This window comes from Staurois parvus, unplaced genomic scaffold (assembly GCF_062004578.1).
Source record: "Staurois parvus isolate SC_StPar_1 unplaced genomic scaffold, SC_StPar_1.0 ptg001313l, whole genome shotgun sequence".
Lineage (NCBI taxonomy): Eukaryota > Metazoa > Chordata > Amphibia > Anura > Ranidae > Staurois > Staurois parvus.
Genome location: NW_028319109.1, coordinates 56,803 through 79,388, shown reverse-complemented (window position 1 = coordinate 79,388; position 22,586 = coordinate 56,803). Strand labels below are relative to the sequence as shown.

Below are 22,586 nucleotides of genomic sequence, written 5' to 3'. Positions count from 1 at the left end.
ATCAGGGCCCTGATGATCAGTGTGCCCTGATCAGTATAGCCCCAGCAGTGCCATCTGTCAAAGTCCATCAGTGCCAGCTGTCAGTGCCATGTGCCAGTGCCTATCTGTGCCACATATCAGTGCACATAAATGCCACATATCGGTGCCCATCTGAGCTGCCTTTCAGCGTTATCCATCAGTGCCACCTATCAATGCCAATCAGTGCTGCCTAAAAGTGCCACCTATCAGTGCCTCCTCATCAGTGCCACCTATCAGTGCCCATCAGTGATGCCTGTCAATGCCCATCAGTGCCACCTACAAGTGCCTCCTCATCAGTGCTCATAACTGCAGCCTCATTAGCGCACATCAGTGAAGGAGAAAAATCACTTATTTCCAAAATTTTATAACAAAAACTAAAACGTTTTTTTTTTTTTTTTCAAAATTTTCAGTGGTTTTTGGTTTAAGGAAAAAAAAAACCCTGAGGTGATTAAATACCACCCAAATAAAGCTCTGTCACAAAAAAATTATAAAAATTACATATGGGTACAGTGTTGCATGACCGCGCAATTGTCAAAGTGCGACAGCGCTGAAAGCTGGAAATTGGCCTGGGCAGGAAGGGGGTATAAGTGCCCAGTAGGCTAGTGGTTAAAAGAATAGTTTTTCATATTATTCACAAAGGGGAGGAGCGCGGCATAATTTTTATATTTGTTTCAGAGGTACCTCTAGCCAGAGATCCACGACTGAGAGAAGCTGAGAGATAGGGTATCACCCGGGGGGGGGGGGGGGGGGGTCAGAGGTGCCCCAAGCTAGAGATCCGTGTCAGAGAGAGTCTGAGAGACGGTACAGCTAGGAGCTGTAAAGGAAAGAGACAGAGCTGAAAGTACAGCCTTTGTGTACTAGCATTGAGGATGGGTGCTGGATGGTCAAGGCATGAGACCTGAGCTGCAGGTCTGATACAGAGAGCCAGGAGGCTTGAATGTTGTTTTGTCGTATTGATGGTGAGAATCCCCTGCGTGGGAAGATATATTTGTGAACTTTTCCTTTCCTTTAAATTAAAGTGGGCAGGAAAAGCCAGGAAATGTACTTCTGGCATGGAGTAAACTCACTGTATCAATGCATCTACCACGGGAGCTAACAACTCCATGTTCCAGATCCTAAAACAGTGAGTAGCCAGAGACTGTGCACCTGGATGTCCCCACCACAGATGGGTGGCCTGGTACTGCGCATTACCTATCAGATCCAATAAAGCAATGTTGGTCACAATTGGTATTGGTTACTGCAGTACTGGTTACTTTTATGGAAAGTGGTCTCACGGTTCTCTGTGCAAGTTCTTCCAGCAGCTGCTTTGTGTGGAAGGTGCTGAGGGAAACTGCTAGAGAAATCAGAAATGACAAGCATGGTAGAAGTCTCTCCATTTGGTGGTGTGATGAGGATTCCTGCTGGTGTGGTCTGAGGTGCGGCTGAGCAGTGATGGTGCATATACTGTCTTACCCACTAGACCTCATGAAAAGGAACGATCCAGAACAGACGTGGCAGTAGAAGGAATTCTGTCCATCACCCACAAAGAGGTGCAGGTTAAAGTACCCGGAGACACTCTGACAGAAAATAATGTGTTGGTAACTGTAACAGGGAAGTCTATAAACCCATGTTGGACATTGTTTCACAGGGCATTGCTGGATTGCGTCACACCAGTGTTGTGTAGAAGCACTTTGGAGCACTGTTGGACAGGTCAAAGGTGTTGATTGAAGTACTAGAGGACATGGAGGTGATTAGACTGGGGTAACTGATCTAAACCAAAGTTGAGTCGGTAAATGTTTGTAGGACAGTCACATATAGAGTGTTGGACAACGGGAGGCAATGTTAAACTTTGGGAAGGTCCCGTGGGGAGTAATCACTTGCCTGTATGTGGTCCCTCCACGTACACTGTCCTAGCAAACAATGGGACAAGAGTTCCGGGTGATGGTGGCAAGAACGAGCTGGGTAACCCACAGAGCAATGTGGTGTTTGAGACTAATATAGGTAGTAAGAGGGGTGGTTTCCTGACAGATACTGTAGAAGTAGGCACCCTACAGTTCTGGGAGAGTAGTTTGGGGGGGGGAGTAAAAAGAAACACAGTAGGCCTTGTCACGGAGTGTCCGTGCCTTCCCCACCCCCCTTTGCCTGCTGTCCCTCTGCCCTATCCCTTCACCCCTCCCTCTCCCCTTGCAGATTCCTTGTGTCCTGCCAGCCTACATCAAAAGGCTGTGCAGGACGGGAGGAAATGCCCTCTGTGGTGCAGTTAGCACCTCTTGGGCCTCCCACCTAGAATCCCCGGCAAAGGTCCGCCAAAGTGTCTCTGCGCGCCCCCCCGGCACGTGACTTCCCGCACTCTGCGCCCGGCGGAGATTAAGGCCACGTTTTCTCAGCACGGCCCAAGTGAGGGGGCGTGCCTTGTTGCCCTGGCAACCCGACGCTGGGCCGGCCATTGCAACCGGGAAGCGTCCTGGGCGGCTTAAAAAGGCTGGCTCAGGACCCAACATGTCCCAGTCCGTGGCTGTGTGCTGTCTGTCCCCCGCTCACGAGAGGGTGCGGTTGCGGGGTCTGCACTGAGGCCAGAACCCACAGCCAAGACCCTGCCGAGCCCCTGCAAGCCTGCTGTGTCCCTACCTGCTGAAGCCTGCTGTGTCCCCTGCTGACCGCTGTGTTGTTCCCTGTCTGCTGATTGCTGGTCGTCCAAGTCTGCAAGCTCCCTGCTGAGTGTCTCTGCAAGCCGCCTATCAGGTCCCTGTCTGCTGATCACTGGTCGTCCCTGTCTGCAAGCCGACTACTGTGAGTGCCCCTGCAAGCCGAATGTTGCGGAGTGCCCTGAACTGCCCCCCATTGTGTGCTCAGATTACCCTTGCCTGAACTGCTCCTACGGTGTGCCCAGATTACCCTTACCTGAACAGCCCCATTGAGTGCCCGGATTATTGCTACCTGAACCGTCCCTATTGCGTGCCGGGATTAATACTTGCTCGGACTGCCTATTGCGTGTCTGGAGTATCGTAGTTACCTGGACTGCCCCCCGATTTGCTCTGGCCATCACTACCTACATTGCCCTATCGCGGGCCGGATTACCATTATTTATGGGCTCCTTCCCTCTCTTCCCCTTTTTGGGTACCTGGATGCTACCTTCCTACCCTGATTGAGTGCCTTCCATAGTTCAATAAAGCTTTGTGTGTTCATCTTCTTTGTGTGTTCTGTCCTGCCTACGCTTCCGTCACAGGCCTCCTACAGTTATGGGAGAGTAGTTTGGAGGGAAGTAAAAAGAAACACAGGAACCCAAGGCCAGAAGGTAGAGAGACCAGGGAAACCCGGTTACAGGTTAAGAAATGCTTGTGGAAGCAGTCATAAAAAGGTGAGCAGAGTTCCCTTTTTAGAGGCAAAAGACATAAGGTTAGACAGGTTTGGACCCCAGTAAGTGGTAGTTGGCACCAGTGGTGAATTTAGATTTTGTGCTGCCCTAGGCAACACAAAAATTTAACGCCCCCCCCCCCCCAACCCCCAATGAGAGAGCGAGATAAGTGTGTGTATGTATATATGATTCTCTCCCTCTCCCTTCTCCAAGGGCTGCTGATCTCCGAGCAGCAGGAAGGGGGGGGGGGTGTGTGTGCAGCCCCATACGATCTGTCAGTGCAGGGATGGAGGCAGGGAGATCCCACAGAACACAGCACAGCTCAACTCCTCCGTGTTCTCTTCTCTCCCTGCTCCAGGCTTTCCTCTGGTCCCGGTTCGTCAGCTGCTGGAGGGAGAGGTACAGGAGCATCGCTCTGCAACTGCTCTCCCCCGCATCGATCTTCCTGCTGTCCGGGCCACTGCAAGGGTACCGGTGCGACCTCTCTGCTGGCGGCCCTGCATGGCTCTGTCCACTCCTGCCCAAAAGGTCTCTTCTTGGGGGGGGCGGTGCTGCCCCCATAAAAATTGCCACCCTAGGCAAACGCCTTGTTTGCCTCGCGGTAGATACGCCCCTGGTTGGCACAGAGGTGCTGGGTTGAAGAAGTGGTGTTTTTCCCTCTGTACAAAACAAAAAGGTGTGTGGGGGGGGGGATATCACTTTGTGATAAGTTAGTTCAGGCCAGGTTTTAGGAAAAAAAACAGGCCCACTAATGACACAGGTGTGTTCTGTTCTTTTAAGAAAGACAAGATTAGGAGTCAGGGGTCTGTGATTGTAAGGGAGAATTAAGCTGAGAGACAGGGTCTCACCTTGGGGTCAGAGGTGCCCCAAGCCAGAGATCCACGTCTGAGAGAGTTTATGAGAAACTGTACAGCTGGGAGCTGTAAAGGAAAGGCACAAGAGATACAACCTTTGTGTATTAGCACTAGGGATGGGTTCTGGATGGTCTGGAAAACCAAGGCATGTGACCTGAGCCACAGGTCTGATACGACAAAACAACAGTCGAGCCTCCTGACTCTGTAACGATGGTGAGAACCTCCTGCATGGAGGCTGTACTAACACAGGGGGGTGCAGCAGGCACGAAGTGTCCCGTCCCCCCCATATTTGCTGCTGTGTCAAGCGGACAGAGCGGAATGAAGATCCTGGTGAACATGCGATCACATGATCACTGTAAGCCAAGCTGTTATGAATCAGTCTCATTCATAACAGCTCTGCTTCTCTTCCTAGTGAGCTGTGATTGGCCCACAGCTGTCACAGATCACTATCCTGAGCTGTCAAAACTTACCTCATGAATGAGTTTGGTTCTGACAGCAAGCTTTGCATTGCCAGAGAAATGATCTTTGTTTCTCCTGCAAAGGTAAGTGTAAAAAAAAAAAAATCCCTGATTTCCCCCCCCCCCCCCACCACCACCACCACCATTGTTACTATTCTGTTAACATTGTACTATTCTGACAAAAGTATTAAAAAATAAAATAAGAATTTTTTTTTTTTTTTAAAACTGCTTTCCAACCGGGCGAGCAGCAGGCTATCTATTGAGCAGTATGGATGAAGGGTGACAAAGTAACATTAGACATAAGGGAATATTTTGATAAGTTGTGGAATTAATTTAGAGTAAGGCACCACAACTAGTACATTTTAAAACCTGATAAAAAGCTAAAACAGAGAAATGAGTCAAATTGTATAGAAACAATAAAATTATTGGCCCTGGCCCAAACAGAATACTTTATATGTGGTCAGAGAAGGAAGATGGGATGAGCACTATGGCTGCCCATCTGATATAGGAGCTGGAGTAAGTTAAAGCGGAGTTCCACCCAAAAGGGGAAGTTCCACTTTACTGCTTTGTTCCCCACTCCCCATTAAGGATTGGCACCTTTGGGGAGTGGGGGGAGGAGTGGGTACCTAAATTTGACAGGTACCCCCTCCCACTTCCGCTGCGATCACCTAGTCGATCGGAAGTGTAAGTTGCCCTCCCTCCTTCCCTCCCCATAGTCTTCTGGAACACGTGACAGGTCCCAGAAGACTACGGAGCCATTCACAAAGTGCAGTGCTTCTCGCACATGCGCAGTGGGCACCCGGCTATGAAGCCGCAAGCTGTCACAGCCGGGTGTCCACACTGAAGATGCTGGCGCCAGGGAGAGAAGACAGCCGGTGAAACCAGTGGTGGTGAGGAGACCGCTGACCCGAGGGACAGGTAAGTGGCTGTATTTTAAAAGTCAACCGCTACAGTTTTTGTAGCTGCTGACTTTTTTTTTGTTTTGTTTTTCAGCTGGAACTCCGCTTTAAGTACAGGATTACAGTACATGGGATGCCCGAGATATCAGAGAACAAAATAAGGAAAGCAGAGTTTAGAGAGGTAAACTAACTTAAGGAGGGACATTTTGAGGAGCTTTAAAAGCAACTGAGAGAATGATATGCATGTGTTGTGTGAAAAAAAAAATGGGGAAAATGTAAGTGATTTTGGAGAGATAATCATGTATGGGTGTGCTGGGCCTTTTGGTCCTACAATCCTTTGTGTTCTGTTACTCTGTGTAGATTTCCCTCCTCCCTTTTCTCTTTCCCATGAGAAGAATGTTCTTGGACATCAGCGATAAATACTGGCAAGGACACAACCATGATATGACTAGAAATTTTCATAACATTATGTGCTGGCTTAATTAATCTGATAAACACTGTGATTGCAGTAAGTGTGGTAAAATGAAGGTTAAATTTAAACGTATACATAGTATAACACATTAAATATCATTTAATAGTGGAAATGGTGCATTTAAAAAAGGGAAATGAGGTAGAGTGTCCTCCTTTAAGGAGAGGTATCTATGTAATTGAAATTAGGATGTCATATTGAGATTATCACTGAAGTATTCATTTCTGATCCAATTTTATTAAGTGTTCTTGCATAGCAAGAGCACTTATTGTTATCTCACAAGTATATTCTTATTCTTATTATAGCCAAATTTGCCACGCTAACTCCTCCCACAGTTTTTACACTACAAAGACAAGTAATATATCAAAACGCGCGGATTGTTCCTGATCGGATTGCTATTACTTTGTGGAACGTTTCGCCGAATCGTTCACGAAATATCGCGGTTTTTGTGGCGAAATTTTCCCATAGGAATGCATTGAGCAGCAGAGCACAGCTAGAGTGTGCAAAGGAAAAATCAGAACATGATTTGTAAACTGCCATCACTGTCATTTTCAAGCCCACCTACACATATCTTATATCAAAACGTTCAGCTAACCCTGCTGTCACTAAAAATGTTCACGGCTAGGACATACTCCTGATAGTTTTCAGAATATGACCATTTGTTTGCAACTCACCCCTCCCTTTGACTTTCATTGAAACTCCACTCTAGATACCTGAAATTTTAAGGGACGTTTTTAAACTGCGACTGTGCCTTCATTTTTTATCTTTCAGAGACATACTATACATCAAAATTTAGCCCTGCTTCTTGTGATTATCACAATATAAGGCTCTGTAGCATTTATACTTTTAACACTACAAGTGTTTGAAGATGGCAATCGCCAGTGAAGTTGGCAAGTTTAAACACTGTTTAGAACAGACATGCTGACATTCCTGACTGAGTGAGTTGCTACAGCAACCAAACATGACTCACACGCAGCTGAGTCATTGAGGCTAACTGTGAACTCCAAAATACAAGCTGAAATCCATTTCTCACTCTGTCAGGCTTGCTATGTACACTGCTTACATTTCATGAATCATTTGGTAAGGGTTACTTGCAAGAACACTTTACACAATTTCCCCAGAAATTGTAGATTTTCTAGTTAATTTTGTTTTAATGATATAGATCTGTTTTAATTGGTTTAGATAACCTTTGGTTGGAAATGGAATACAGGTTATTGGGAAAATTTGTAATTCAGGGTTACTTTAGATCAGGCATCTTTAAATGGCAGACCATAGTCCAGATGCGGACCCAGTCACTGTCCCTTCTGGACCGCCACAGTCCCGCCATTTAGGAGCCTGCCTCTGTCACTAATACAGCAGAACACTTCTGTACACAGCAGTGCTGAAACAAAGGTGGGAGCTGCCAGAGCTTACTTTCCAAGTTAACCAGCAGGTGATTAGTTGCTCCTAGCAACCAATCACCAACTTGTTAATATGGGGCTGTGTAATGTACAGGGGACTATGTGCTGTGCATGGGGCTGTGTATTGTGAAGAGGTGCAGGGGGCTGTGCAATGTAAAGGGGTCCAGAGGTGCAGGGACTGTGTAATGTAAAGAGGTCAGAGGCACAGGGGCTATGTAATGTGAAGGGAGCCAGGGGTGTAGGTGCTGTGCAATGTAGGGGGGGGGGGCGGTGGTCAGTGGTGCAAGGGGCTATGGAATATAAAGGGGGTCAGAGGTGAAGGGGGCTGTGTAATGTGATGGGGTGCCAGAGGTTCCTGGGGCTGTGATGTGAAGGAGTGCCAGAGGTTCTGGGGGCTGTGTAATATGAAGTGGGGTGCAGAGCTGCAGGGAATTGAGATGTGAAGGGGGGGCAGAGGACACCGCTGTTGGGAGGTGCGGTTCAGAACACTACTGTAAAGGGAAAACTGATGTGAAGGGGGGATTGTGATATGTAGGTGGACTGAAGAAACTGATGTAAGAATGGGATTGTGAAATAAAAGAAGGGGCTCTGATATGACATAAGATATGAATCCTCACACAAACATGCAATTTGAAACCTCTGCTGGAACAAAAATTTTACCGATTGGACCTGCATGAATTTTAATTCAGTACTGCTGCTTTAGATTAACATGAGGTTGTTATATTTCAGCTGTGTTAATTAACAGAGTCTAGATGGACAGGATACATGAGAAATTTTTCTATAAAAATGAAAACTAAAGGTCTTCTAGTAACTTGATGGGCGGTGCATGATTTAACAGTAATAAATAAAATGACAGACCCATCTGACCAAGCCCACGCACCCTGTTAGGATAGATGCCAGCTGCAGCCGACTGTTTTTTATAGTTTTTTGTTTTGTTTTTTTTATCTGGCTCATGATTTTTCTGTTTTTTTCATATACAGATTGTTTGTACTTTGTTTTTATTTTTGAATCTGAAGCAGAATGTGTGGACTGTGAAATGTCTTTCCCTTGTAAGTCCAGTGGTAAGCTGAAGAAAACTTTGGATTTACAGACATCTCTGCATGACTGTATGGTATTGTTATCATATATTGGGTGGTGACTTTGGAAAAATATATAAGATGGAAACTAAGGACTTGTATTATTAAATTAAAACGAACAACAGAACACGCGAAGAGAAATTATAATATTGCAAGGAAAAGGTTATCTTTTTAGAACATGAAACTGAAGTTCTTACATAAAGAGAATGACAGAAAAAAAAAAAAACAAGCAATTGAGATACTGTATATTTCATGCAAGCTGGACCCAGTAATGATGGGTTCACCCGGCTATATCAGAGCAGTAGCTATATGCAAGGTGCTACTAGACAAAGTTACAGGCATTATTTTGGTCAATTATTCAACTTTAATGGTTCCACATTCTGTGCAGCAATTATGTGCAAACAGCCCATCTAAATATTTGTCAAATGCAAGGTTCACAAAGTGTGAATTTGTATTGTTATGTACAAAATATAACAATGAAAAGGGTGTACCATTGAACCCAGCCACTTTGCCTGTGGAGGAGGAGGCTGGACACAAAGGAAAACCATATGTGCCAAATTGATGACATGGGAATCAGCTGCTGTGAGCCCAGTGCAGGACACACTCCCTGAAGACCCAGATATTTGATCCCAGTTTTTATCCTGGACACAGCGGAATGAGAATCCCGGTAATCAGGACCAGGTGATCACGTGATCGCTATGCGATCACATGATGACAGCTTTTATGAATCAATCTCATTCATAAAAGCTTTGCTTCTGTTCCTGGAGAGCTGTGACTATTCCCAGCTCTCACATGACACATGGGGCCAATCACAGCACCCTGTACCATGTGACCAGCTGGAGCCAATCACAGATCACTAATAGAAATAGAAATGGATAAAAATGTGAGCGCTCTAAAGTACAATAAAAAGCCGCTATGCACAAAGGTAACCAATAAATAAACCTTATAAAATATACTGTAAAAGGGGTGCAGCGCTTAAAACATAAAATCAACTAGAAATGTTTCAAATGCAAAGTTCATAAATATAAAAACAGTTCAAAAGGTGACTCTTGTGCTCTTGCTATTCTGGAACCGGTGTCCTTGCAGTATTAGTGTAAGTAATGCACACTCACCGAATGCGCATATATAAAATGCGCCCTTATATCAATACTCCAGATGTCATCAACGGGGTTTCAGGAACTACGTAGTCTTCCCTCTAAGGGGTGGATGGTCATCTGACAGGATCCTTGGGGCTTTATTGGTGATCCACATCCACCAGAGTTCCCCTTAAGGGGTTAAACGAGTAGGTTAAATAGGTTTATTGAAGTATATTAAAACCGATCCATCAAGGTAAGCATTAACAGAATATTGGACTGACCATCCACTTTCAAAGATGGCCACCGGAGCTCCACGTCGCTCCGGCGGCGTGACGTCACGGCGTAATGTGGCTCCTCCTAACACGTTTCGTGCACCCGCACGTCCTCAGAGGGGGGGTCGCCAATTACACCATGTTGTCCACTTAAATAGGGTTTGGCGCATGCGTGTTAGACCATCACCATTTTGAAGAAGATCAATACCCAGTGCGCACGCGCGAGAGTGGGGCGCCATTTTTCCATGGTTTTTAGCAAATGTCATATGTGATCAGAATAATATCAGAACAGTTAATGACACAGGATCAATTTATGGAAACGTACAGTAGATTAACAGTTCACTATAGGTGATGTTCTAGTAAAGAATTGACTAAGAATAATTGCTAAAATATACTCTTATTTTAAAATTGTATGAGAAAGATTAGCGCCATGGAAAAACGGGGATGTGTCCTAATTGCAATGATACAATATAAAATCACATGATTGCAATGATACAATATAAAATCACATGATTGGCAATAAAAATATTCTAATACACAAAAATATATCCATCTGAGTGGAATAAACAGGTATGTATGCGTTAAAATATATAGAAATTAGCCTGCCTATATAATGCCCTTTACCATAAAAGTACAATTGTAATAAAACTGTGATACCTACATAATCATGTGTATAAAAAACTTCAAATGTGCCTGAGTCTTTTTTTTTTTTTTTTTTTTCTCTTTTTGCCTGTTCCCTACTGCAGTTGTAGTTGGTCTTGCTTAGGGCACAATACAGTCTAGCACTGGCCCTGCATAGGCAAAGAATGTCTTGTAATTGTATTTGTACTTGACTTGTTCTAATAATTTTGTAAGAGATAACTAAACCCAAGAAAAAAAATGTAATATATTGCAGCTTACAGTCCTTTTTATATCTGGTGGTTGCATTAGTTTTTTTAAGCTAGGAATATTTTCAGCAATGAAATGTTATACGATTCCCTGTAGTAGAACTACTGCTACAGGGCGGCAGGGCTACAAAAAAAAAATAAATCACACGTACAGTGAAGGAAATCAGTATTTGATCCCCTGTTGATTTTGAATGTTTTCCCAATCCCAAAGAAATGATCAGTCTAAAAATCGAATGGTAGGTGTACTGTAACACTGAGACAGAATAGCAATAAAAAATTCAAAAGAAATGCATGTCTAACAAATTAGGCACTGATTTGCATGTTCATGAGGGAAATAAGTATTTGATCCCCTATCGTTCAGCAGGATTTCTGGCTACCAGGTCACTTTCATACAGGTAACAAGCTGAGATTAGAAGCAGTCTCCTAAAGGGAGAGTTGCTAATCCCATTTTGTTACCTGTATAACAGACTCCTGTCCACAGGAGCAATCAAACAATCAGATTCCAAAAACTCTTCACCATGGCAAAGACCAAAGAGCTGTCCAAGGATGTCAGGGACAAGATTATAGACCTGCACAAGGCTGGACTGGGATGCAAAACTATCGCCAAGCAGCTTGATGAGAAGGTAAGAACAGTTGGTCAATCATTCACATATGGAAGAAACACAAAATAACTGTCAGTCTCCCTAGGTCTGGTACACCATGCAAGATCTCACCTCGTGGAGTGTCAATGATCATGAGAACAGTGAGGAATTCTACCAGAACTACACATGAAGATCTTGTCAATGATCTCCAGGCAGCTGGGACCACAGTCACCAAGAAAACAATTGGTAACACACTACGCCGACAAAGATTGAAATCCTGCAGTGTCCGCAAGGTCCCTCTGCTCAAGAAAGCACATGTCCAGGCCCGTCAATGATGCAGACGAGGACTGGTTGAAAGTGTTGTGGTCAGATGAGACCAAAATCGAGCTCTTTGGCATCAACTCAACTCGCGGTGTTTTGAGGAGGAGGAATCCAAGATCTCAAGAACACCATATGAACTGTCAAACGTGGTGGAAACATTCTGCTTTGGTGGTGTTTTTCTGCTAAGGGGACAGGACAACTGCACCACATCAAAGGGACGGTGAACAGGGCAATGTACCTTCAAATCTTGGGTGATTGCCTTGGCATTGAAAATGGGTCGTGGATGGGTGTTCCAGCATGACAATGACCCAAAACACACGGCCAAGGCAACAAAGGAATGGCTCAAGAAGAAGCACATTAAGGTCCTGGAGGGGCCTAGCCAGTCCCCAGACCTTAATCCAATTGAAAATCTGTGCAGGGAGCTGAAAGTTCGAGTTGCCAAATGTCCGCTATCAAACCTTAATGACTTGGAGAGGATCTGCCAAGAGGAGTGGGCCAGAATCCCTCCTGAGATGTGTGCAAACCTGGTGGCCAACTACAGGAAACGTCTGACCTCTGTGATTGCAAACAAGGGATTTGCCACCAAGTACTAAGTCATGTTTTGTGAAGGGGATCAAATATTTATTTCCCTCATGAATGTGCAAATCCATGCATAATTTGTTAGACATGCATTTCTTTTGAATTTTTTGTTGCTATTCTGTCTCTGTGTTACAGTACACCTGCCATTCGATTTGTAAACTGATCATTTCTTTGTGATTGGGCAAACATTCAAAATCAGCAGGGGATCAGATACTTATTGACTTCAGCGTGTGTGTGTGTGTGTGTGTGTGTGTGTGTGTGTGTGTATATACAGTGGGGATCGAAAGTTTGGGCACCCCAGCTAAACATTTGTATTAATGTGCATAAAGAAGCCAAGGAAAGACGGAAAAATCTCCAAAAGGCATCAAATTACAGATTAGACATTCTTATATGTCAACAAAAGTTAGATTTTATTTCCATCATTTACACTTTCAAAATAACCAAAAACAAAAAAATGGTGTCTGCAAAAGTTTGGGCACCCTGCAGAGTTAATATCTTGTACTGCCCCCTTTGGCAAGTATCACAGCTTGTAAACGCTTTTTGTAGCCAGCCAAGAGTCTTTCAATTCTTGTTTGAGGTATCTTTGCCCATTCTTCCTTACAAAAGTCTTCCAGTTCTTTGAGATTTCTGGGCTGTCTGTCACGCACTGCTCTTTTAAGGTCTATCCATAGATTTCCAATTATGTTGAGGTCAGGAGATTGTGAAGGCCATGGCAAAACCTTCAGTTTACGCCTCTTGATGTAATCCCCCGTGGATTTTGAGGTGTGTTTAGGATCATTATCCATTTGTAGAAGCCATCCTCTCTTTAACTTCAGCTTTTTCACAGATGGCATCAAGTTACCATCCAAAATTTGCTGAAATTTTATTGAATCCATTTTTCCTTCTACTCGTGAGATGTTCCCTGTGCCACTGGCTGCAACAGGTTTTCTTCTGATGACTCTTCCATGAAGACCATATTTGTACAAGTATCTCTTTATAGTGGAATAGTGTACCACAACTCCAGTGTCTGCCAGATCTTTCTGGAGGGATCGTGCAGTCAAACGTGGGTTTTGAATTGTTCTTCTCACAATCCTGCGAGCTGTTCTGTCTGATATTTTTCTTGGTCTTCCAGATCTTGCTTTAACTTCCACTGTTCCTGATGACTGCCATTTCTTGATTACATTCCAAACAGAGGATATTTGTCAGGGCAGGGGCCGAGGAACGGACAGGGCAGCAAGATGGTTCTCCACAGCCGGAATGTCCTGTGGTGAGAACCTCTCAGGTAATAGCGCGGGTTGGAACCCATAGTTGGCCATGAAAGGAGACATCCCGGAGGAGGAGTTGACCGCCGAGTTCCTGGCAAACTCTGCCCAAGGCAGGAGATCGGCCCAATCGTCCTGATGGTCTGAAATATAACACCGAAGGAATTGTTCTAAGGCCTGATTGGAACGCTCCGCAGCCCCATTGGACTGCGGGTGGTAGGCTGAAGAAAAGGAGAGACTAATACCCAACTGGGAGCAGAAGGCGCGCCAGAATCTGGACACGAACTGACTCCCGCGGTCCGAGACAATCGCCTTAGGCGACCCATGCAGGCGAAAAATCTCCCTGGAAAAGACCGTGGCCAGTTCTTGCGCTGTGGGTAATTTCCTGAGTGGAATGCAATGGCACATCTTGGAAAACCAATCGACGATCATGAGGATGACCGTATGACCCCGAGACACCGGGAGGTCTACAATAAAGTCCATACCTAGATGTGACCAAGGACGCTCCCCATTGGGAATGGGTTGCAGAAGACCCAAAGGGAGATGCCGTGGAGACTTATTCTGGGCACAGATCGAACATGCCGCTACATAAGAGGCAATGTCAGCACGGAGGGTTGGCCACCAGAATAAGCGAGAGACGACCCAACACAGCTGGTTCTTCCCCGGATGCCCAGCAGTTTTGGCGTTATGGTAGGTACGCAGCAGGCGGGTGCGCAATCCCTCGGGTACGAAACATCTACCCTCCGGCTTCCCGGGAGGAGCATCAGTTTGAGCCGCCAAAATATGCTCCCCAAGAGGAGAGGTCAGACTGGTGCGAATGGCAGGCAGGATCTGATCTGGAGGTATAAGTGAGATTGGCTCAGAGTCTTCCCTGGACAACTCAGAGTATTGCCGTGATAACGCATCAGCCCTGACATTCTTGGAACCAGGCAAATATGAAACCACATAGTTGAAGCGTGACAAGAACAGAGCCCATCTGGCCTGGCGGGGTGTCAATCTCTTGGCCTCCGAAAGATAAGTCAGGTTCTTATGATCGGTAAGAATGAGGACCGGAACCGCGGAACCCTCGAGCAGGTGCCTCCACTCCTTGAGAGCCAGGATGATGACCAACAACTCCCGATCTCCAATCTGGTAGTTGCATTCTGCAGAGGAAAGCTTCCTGGAGTAGAACCCGCAGGGAAGTAGGGGTCCATCGGGCGACCGACGCTGAGACAGGAGAGCCCCTACTCCCGTCTCGGAAGCATCAACCTCGAGGACGAAGGGCAACCCAGGATTGGGATGTGAAAGAATCGGAGCCGAAGCAAAGGCGGCTTTCAGAGCCTCGAAAGCTATGATGGCCTCGGATGGCCACTCGTGAGGGTTACTCCCCTTCCTGGTTAGGTCAGAGAGAGGCTTTGCCAATGTGGAGAAGTTCCTGATGAACTTCCGATAGTAGTTGGCAAAACCCAGAAAGCGCTGAATGGGCCGAAGACCATTGGGACGAGGCCACTGCAGAACCGCAGCAACCTTCTGAGAGTCCATGGAAAATCCCTCCGCGAAAATTATGTAGCTCAAAAAGGCAACTTGAGATCGATGGAACTCGCACTTCTCGAGTTTACAAAAGAGTCCGTTCTCACGCAATCGTTGCAGCACCTGCTTAACATCCTGGACATGAGACTCCATGGAGGTAGAGTAAACCAAGATGTCATCTAGGTAAACCACTACGCACTGCTGCAACAAATCACGAAGGACATCGTTTATGAATTCCTGAAAAACCGCGGGCGCATTACACAATCCGAAGGGCATCACCAGGTATTCGTAGTGCCCGGTTCTGGTGTTAAACGCGGTCTTCCACTCATCCCCCTGTCTGATCCGTACGAGGTTGTACGCCGCCCTAAGGTCGAGTTTGGTAAAGACTGTTGCTCCCTTAAGGCGGTCGAACAACTCAGAAATCAAAGGAATCGGATATGCATTTTTAATGGTAATCCGATTGAGACCCCTATAATCGATGCAGGGCCTCAATTCCCCACCTTTCTTCTTTACGAAAAAAAAACCTGCTCCTGCTGGAGAAGTAGACTTACGAATGTGCCCCCGGGAAAGCGCATCCACAACGTACTCCTCCATGGCCTTATTCTCCGCAACCGAGAGAGGGTACACCCTGCCACGCGGAGGAGTGGACCCGGGTTGCAAGGATATGGCGCAGTCGTAAGGACAATGCGGCGGTAAGGTACCAGCGCGTACCTTATCAAACACGTCCCGGTACTCCCCATAGTCAGTGGGCCACGCAGAGTCCGAGGAGGCACACAATACCTTAACCGGCCCCCGGATGCACCCGGCCCCACACTGTGGAGACCATGAGAGAATCTCGGCTGTTTGCCAATTGAAGGTTGGATTGTGCCTCTGGAGCCAGGGATACCCCAAAACCACCGAATAGTGTGGGGAAGAAATCACCTGAAAACAGGCCAACTCCCTGTGAACAGCCCCAATGGCTACCTCTATCGGCAGAGTCTCGTGGGTAACCTGCGGCGGCTGCAGGGGCCTGCCATCTATGGCTTCGAGAACCAATGGGGTAGCGCGAGCCTGCAGGGGAATGGAGTGCTGTGCAGCAAACGAGCTGTCCAAGAACAACCCACCGGCCCCAGAGTCTACCAACGCCTGGGCCGTCACCGAGCCCTCCGTCCAAGAAAGGACCACAGTGATCAGTGGCTTATCCTTGCGGAACGCCGGGGACGAGGAAACTCCACCCAAGATCTGTCCCCGACATGATCTCAGGTGCGAGCGTTTCCCGGACGGACCGGAAAAGACTGCCAAAAGTGCCCACCGAGGCCACAGTACAGGCAGCGACCCTCCCGACGCCGAGCGGCCCACTCCCCCTCGGAAAGGCGAGCAAACCCCAGCTGCATGGGTTCCCCACCAGACAAGCTATCCCCAGGAGGCGTGGGAGGAGAGGGAGGAACGGGTGGGACAGAAAACGCAGGTGCCAGTCGATTGGAAGGCCTCCGCAGGCGTTCCCTGAGTGAAGGCCTCTCCCTGAGCTGGTGTCAATCAGGATCAGGAAAGAGATGAGCTCCTCCAACACCACAGGCAGTTCCTTAGCTGCAATCTCGTCCTTCAATGTGTCAGAAAGACCATGGGAAAACGCAGCCACCAGAGCCTCATTGTTCCAACCGACCTCTGCCGCCAGGGTACGAAACTCTATAGCGTACTCGGCCACGGTCCGTGAACCCTGACGCATGGTCATGAGCAGTTTGGCCGCCGAGGCAGAACGAGCCGGTACGTCGAATACCCTACGGAAGGCATCGACAAAACCGGAAAAATCTTGAATCACTGGGTCGTTCCTCTCCCATAAGGGATTTGCCCAGGCCAAGGCCTTGTCTGAGAGTAGGGAAATTAGGAACCCCACCTTTGACCTCTCAGACGGAAAGGCGTGGGGTATTAATTCAAAATAAATACCCACCTGGTTGAGGAACCCACGACACTGACTAGGCTCACCCCCAAAGCGCTGTGGAAGAGGGGCTGAACCAGTCATACCTCTGGGCGCCGCTGATGCAGCCGTCGAGGTGGTGGACGCAATAGGCGGAGAAGCTGCGGGAGAGACCACCGGCCTAATAGCACCAGGATCAAGGTGTGCAGTGCGTGCAAGCAGAGTTTGCAACGCCTGAGCAAACTGATCCAACAGGTGATCCTGTTGATCGAGTCTGGCGACTAGCATTGGGAGCGAAGGCGTGCCTGCACCGTCAGGGTTCATGGCACTTGTGTAATGTCAGGGCAGGGGCCGAGGAACGGACAGGCAGGCCTAACAATGTAACGCACTGGCTGACGACAACCACCACCCACAGACCAAAGTCCCTCAGGGCGCGGAGTCTAAGTCCCAGGCTGCCCTTCACCAGGGCCCCTGATGGTGGGGATGGACTTGACGCAGCCAGGAACCAGGTCGCGGCCCCCGAGACACCTCAGCTGCGGTAATGGCCGCCGCCAATGGCGTGTAGCTGGTGGAAGAGACAAAAGAGTAGTCGGACAAGCCGGGTCAACAACAACAGGACAAAACAGTACAGGACAGCAGACGAGAATCACAGGTCACGAGCCGGGTTCAGCAACAGAGGGTCAGATCAAGGGAGAATACAAAGAATAGTCAAGTAACAAGCCGAATCAGATACCAGGAGAGTCACGAGAGTCAGAACAGAGTAATAGCGACACAAAGACACAAGACACAAGTGCAAAGAGCATGTGCGGGCCACAGGCTTATATGTCATCAGCCACACCCCTCTGGAGGATGGACCACAGAGACCTGAAGGCATAAAAGGATTCCCATCATGCACAGCAGAATCCAAGATGGACGCCAGCACATGGAGTAACATAACCTCAGGGAAAAGGTAGGACCTTGACAATATTGACATCTGAAAACTCTTTGCTATCTTCTTATAGCCTTTTCCAGCTTTGTGAGCGTCAACTATTTTCAGTTTTCTAGACAACTGCTTAGAAGAACCCATGGTGCTGATTGTTGGGGCAAGGTCAGATGAGTCTGGGCATTTAAAACCTTTGAAATTGACATCACCTGGTCTTCCCAAACGATGATTGAGAACAATCCATGACACTGGCAGGTCTCAGCTTGGCAAAGGGGGCAGTGCATGCTATAAATTCTGCAGGGTGCCCAAACTTTTGCAGACGCCATTTTTTTGTTTTCTGTTATTTTGAAAGTGTAAATGATGGTAATAAAATCTAACGTTTGTTAACATATTATAAGAATGTCTAATCTGTAATTTGATGCTTTTTTGGAGATTTTTCCATCTTTCCTTGGCTTCTTTATGCACATTAATACAAATTTTTAGCTGGGTGCCCAAACTTTCGATCCCCACTGTGTGTGTGTATGTATGTATGTATGTATGTATATATATATATATGTATATGTGTATATGTATGTATGTATGTATGTATATATATAATGTGTATGTGATTTGCATTTCCAGGTAGGGGGCACGCTGGCCTACCCGTGATGGCTACAGATGTCAATCACTGGGTCCTGGCCGGCGATTCCCTGCCGACACCCGGCGATTGCCGTGTAGAACTGACAGGGGAGAGCTGTGTGTAAACAACACAGGTCTGTCTCCTGCTAGTAAGGACATGCTGCAGTGTACATGCTGCAGAGAAACGCACAGCAGCATGTCTCCCTACGGAAACACACACACATTATGTAAAACCGCACAGTTAACCCTTTGATCACCCCAGATGTTAACCCCTTCCTGCCCATTGTCAGTGCGTATTAGAACTGATCACTGTATTAGTGTCATTGGGATGTCCGTGGCAGTTGGTAAGCTCCCACCCAGTGTCAGAATGCCCGCCGCAGTCCCTCTAGAAGTCGCTGATCACTGCCATTACTAGTATAAAAGAAACGGAAAAAAAATTCCAGTATATAAACACTGCCATTTGTAGATGCTATAACTTTCACGTAAACCAATTAATTTACATGTATTTTTTTTTTTTTAGCAAAGACATGTAGCAGAATACATTTTAGCCTAAATTTATGAATACATTAAAAATGCACAGGTGATCATATACCACCGAAAGAAAGCTCTATTTGTGGGGAAAAAATGACATAAATTTAATTAATTTATGTACAGAGTTGACTGACCAATTGTCAGTTAAAGTAACGCAGCGCCGTATCGCAAAAAATGGCCTGATCAGGAAAGGGGGTAAATCATCTGGGGTTAATCTTAATCTTGCTAGAAATGCAATGTTTATGCCAGTTCTTGTTAACAGGTGCCAAATAATCTCTTCCCTCCTAGCTATCATCTGTATATTATCAATTGCCCTGCCCCCTATGTAATGGAGAAGAGGAGATATGGACATGTTTGTAGTTCATAATAGGGGAGAAGCCCAGGGTGACACCCTTGGCTCCCCCTATAATACAGTAGCCACCAGGGAGAGGAAGTGCATTATTTTCAGGATTACCAGATGAAAATAAAATATAGTAAGCTTGAAAAAAAAGAGAACAAAAGCAACCCCCACACCAAGATCCAGTAAGTGCATTATATCAAATGATTTAGATTCATTTTACGTTCTTGGGAAACAGCTTCTTACCGTTAACAGAGAAGGGTAAAAATCTCAGTTTTTGCCAGACTGGTTTCACATCTGATCCCACTTTAGCTTTGTGTGCAAGGTAATTTGCAAAGGTCAATGAAGAGTCATTGAGTGGTGATGCAATAGGACTATTTACTAATTGCAGTTTAAGTGCAGTAAAAAGAACCCTGCTTAGTGTACGCTGCCTTTCTTTATGATTCAGCTTGCACATTAGTTGACTGAAAATGTACAGTCACTGGCAGGCAACCAAGCATAGAAATAGGGTCTCTCAGATAAAAAAAAATCAGTTTCAGAATAGGCAAAGTAAGTGTTTAATTTGCAAAGTACACAAGGTAGGCTTGCATAGGCAGTGTAGAGATAGTAGAACCTACTATAAAGGACAAGTTCACCTTTTGAAAAAAACATAAATGCACATTTTTTTGCAGGTTTAAAAAAAGTGCAGTTATTGTTTTTCTAAGGAGTGTGTAGAGCATTGCAACTGTGATTGTGGGTGCAGTCTCAGGCTCCTGCAGACTCTTGAGCACAGATGTCTGCCTGTACCTCGTACAGGCAGATGGTTACTTGTCAGCAGGAAGATCCATGGACCATGAGAATGCTAACCAGTGCCCTCACAGTTCATTGAGCGCTACAAACCATGAGCCGCAATGTCTGATGGTATTTATAGGCATTAATTCACAGGGAACTGTGAATGAATGACATGACTGTGTGGGCTGTGTTCTTCACAATCACCTCGTGCACTCTCAATGTTCTAAGGAGAAAAGCTGCAGTGTCTACATCCCTTTAGACTATTTAACCCTTGGTGTATCTCTGCAAAACCAAGTTTCCTATTTCTGGTCCCAGTGCAAACTTCAGAAAAATTGGCAAGCCAATCACATCAGCGGGAAATGACACCAATGGTGTACAGAATTCCTTCAAGTTACAATGTTGAGTTAAATTATGGTAATTGGTAATTTTTCATAACATTAAATTATGGCTGGTCTGTCATTTTTTTCTATGCTATATACATTTTTTTCATTTTCCATATTTTTTTTCTGCAAAAGGAGTTGAGTAAAATGTGTTGCTTTGCTCTTAGATGGACCAGGTACATTTTGTAAACTGTGATGTGTCAGGGCTGCAATGCGTGGTTGGGAAAGAAGCAGGACTTTTAGCAAACTAAGGGGTGATCACACACCCCTCATGTCCTCCCAGACATGGTTATCCTCTTTTAAATGTACCTATTAATTAAACTGTACTGACTATTATTCTTGACATCCATGAATTGCCTGGGTAGGTATGATTGGTAACTTAACAAGTAAATAACTTTTGTTTCATATAATTGAATTTTCTGTAGGATATTTATGTGTCTACACGGAGAAAGATGAGTCTCTGGGTTCCACGTTGATTTTGGCCTGGGTTCCTAACTCTCGCATCCACCGTCAGGATGAAGAGGCCTTGCGTTACATTACTCCTGAGAGTTCCCCTGTTCTAAAAGTTCAACGAAAAAGAAACCGACACCTTCCAAAAACTGCTTTTTCCTCATCTCAAACGTCTGCATTTACCAAAGAAAACCCAGGAGACAACCCAAGACAGAATGCTACTGGCATTCCTGGAGAGCAGAACACCTCTGATGTCGCTATAGAGGGAACAGGGGATGTTGTCGAACATGGCGAAGATGAACGGTCTCTGGACATATCTTCTGATGAAGTTAGCAAAGATAGCCCATTGGACTCTGATTCTGATGTATTTTCTTCCCCCTTTTGTCTTTCCCCCATAAGTGAAGCTCTTGGAGAAAGCAGTGGTTCTGTTTTTTTGGAGAATGAGATGAGGTAAGTTTTTTCTAAAGCTGAAAATGTATTTAATGAATAGATATTTAATTAAAGTGCCTAGGGACACAAATATTGAATGGAAAGAATTTCACTTCAGTGAGATATTTAACCCCTTCACGCCTAAGGGTAAAACAAATCTAAATGCCTAAGCACAATTCTGCACCTTTGACATGTGATAGCAAAACCGTACATATCATCACAACTACTTTGCACATCCAGGTGGATTATACCTTGATTTTTTCAGGACAAATTGGGCTTTCATTTGGTGGTAAATGGTAATGGATATCTCCTGATTTTTTTTTTTATTATCAAAGGAAAACTGGCCAAAAATAGTAAAAAAAATCCTTTTTTTTTTTATTTAGCTATGTGTTTCTTGTTATGACCATAACCTACCACCAAAGAGCAACCCAAAATAAATTCTCCAGCTCTTGACGATCGCAGCGATACCATATATGTGTATGTTATTTGTTGTTTGTACCCGTAGTACAGCCCAGAAACCATAGTGCGCATTTTGTTTGTCTTTTTTTTTTTTTTTTTACCTAAAACACACTAACACTAACTGACACTGACATTAACACTAACTGACACTGATACCAATTTTTTATTAAATCCTGACCCTGACCTTTGACCCTGACCTTTGACCTTGACCCTGACCTAAACACTAACCCTGGCACTGAACTAGATCAAACCTTGATCTAGGTATTTTTTTTTATTTTTTATTTTATTTTTTTAATATTTATTTATTTATCTTTTTTTTTTTTTACAAACTTTTTTTTTTTCTTCTCTCTGACAGGAGTTCGAGAGATACAATGTATTTCTCTCCTCCATTCATAGAGAGAGAGAGAAAAAAAAACAAGGGGGCCGGGCTGCACAGTGACTGATCACTGTGATAGCCAATCAGAGGCTATCACAGCGATCATGTGACCCGGGACCGGGAGTCCCGGGTCCCGATCGTTAGAACGGGACCCGGTGCTCTCAGTGACACCACGGTCTCGGTGCTGAGAGCGCGCTGAGGGGCGCGCTCCCAACACAAAGACAGGTACGCAAATATGCGGCCCCACGGAAAAAAGCCCAGGTCCGTGAGGCCGCATATTTGTGTTACGTCGGCGTCAAGGGGTTAACATATTGTAATATACACATCAAATAGGGACTTTGATTTTGCTTCCATTTTTGTCATGTGTTAAAGCTGAACTCCAGGCAAGTAGCTAAATACAAATTGAAATCTACAGTATTCTGTATGTGGGAACTGTTATACCTGT

The 22,586-nt window shown here is 45.6% G+C and overlaps 1 protein-coding gene across 1 annotated transcript in view; it reads left to right on the top strand.

Moving 5' to 3' along the window:
- LOC149437113 (TBC1 domain family member 16-like) overlaps positions 1-21,397 on the top strand; it is a 55,333-nt gene extending 33,936 nt beyond the window's left edge. The window contains exon 3 of the mRNA XM_089661110.1: positions 20,853-21,397. Coding sequence (XP_089517236.1) covers positions 20,853-21,331 — 479 coding nt within the window. The 3' untranslated portion in view covers positions 21,332-21,397. The remainder of the gene's footprint in view (positions 1-20,852) is intronic.
- The last annotated feature ends 1,189 nt before the right edge of the window (positions 21,398-22,586 follow it).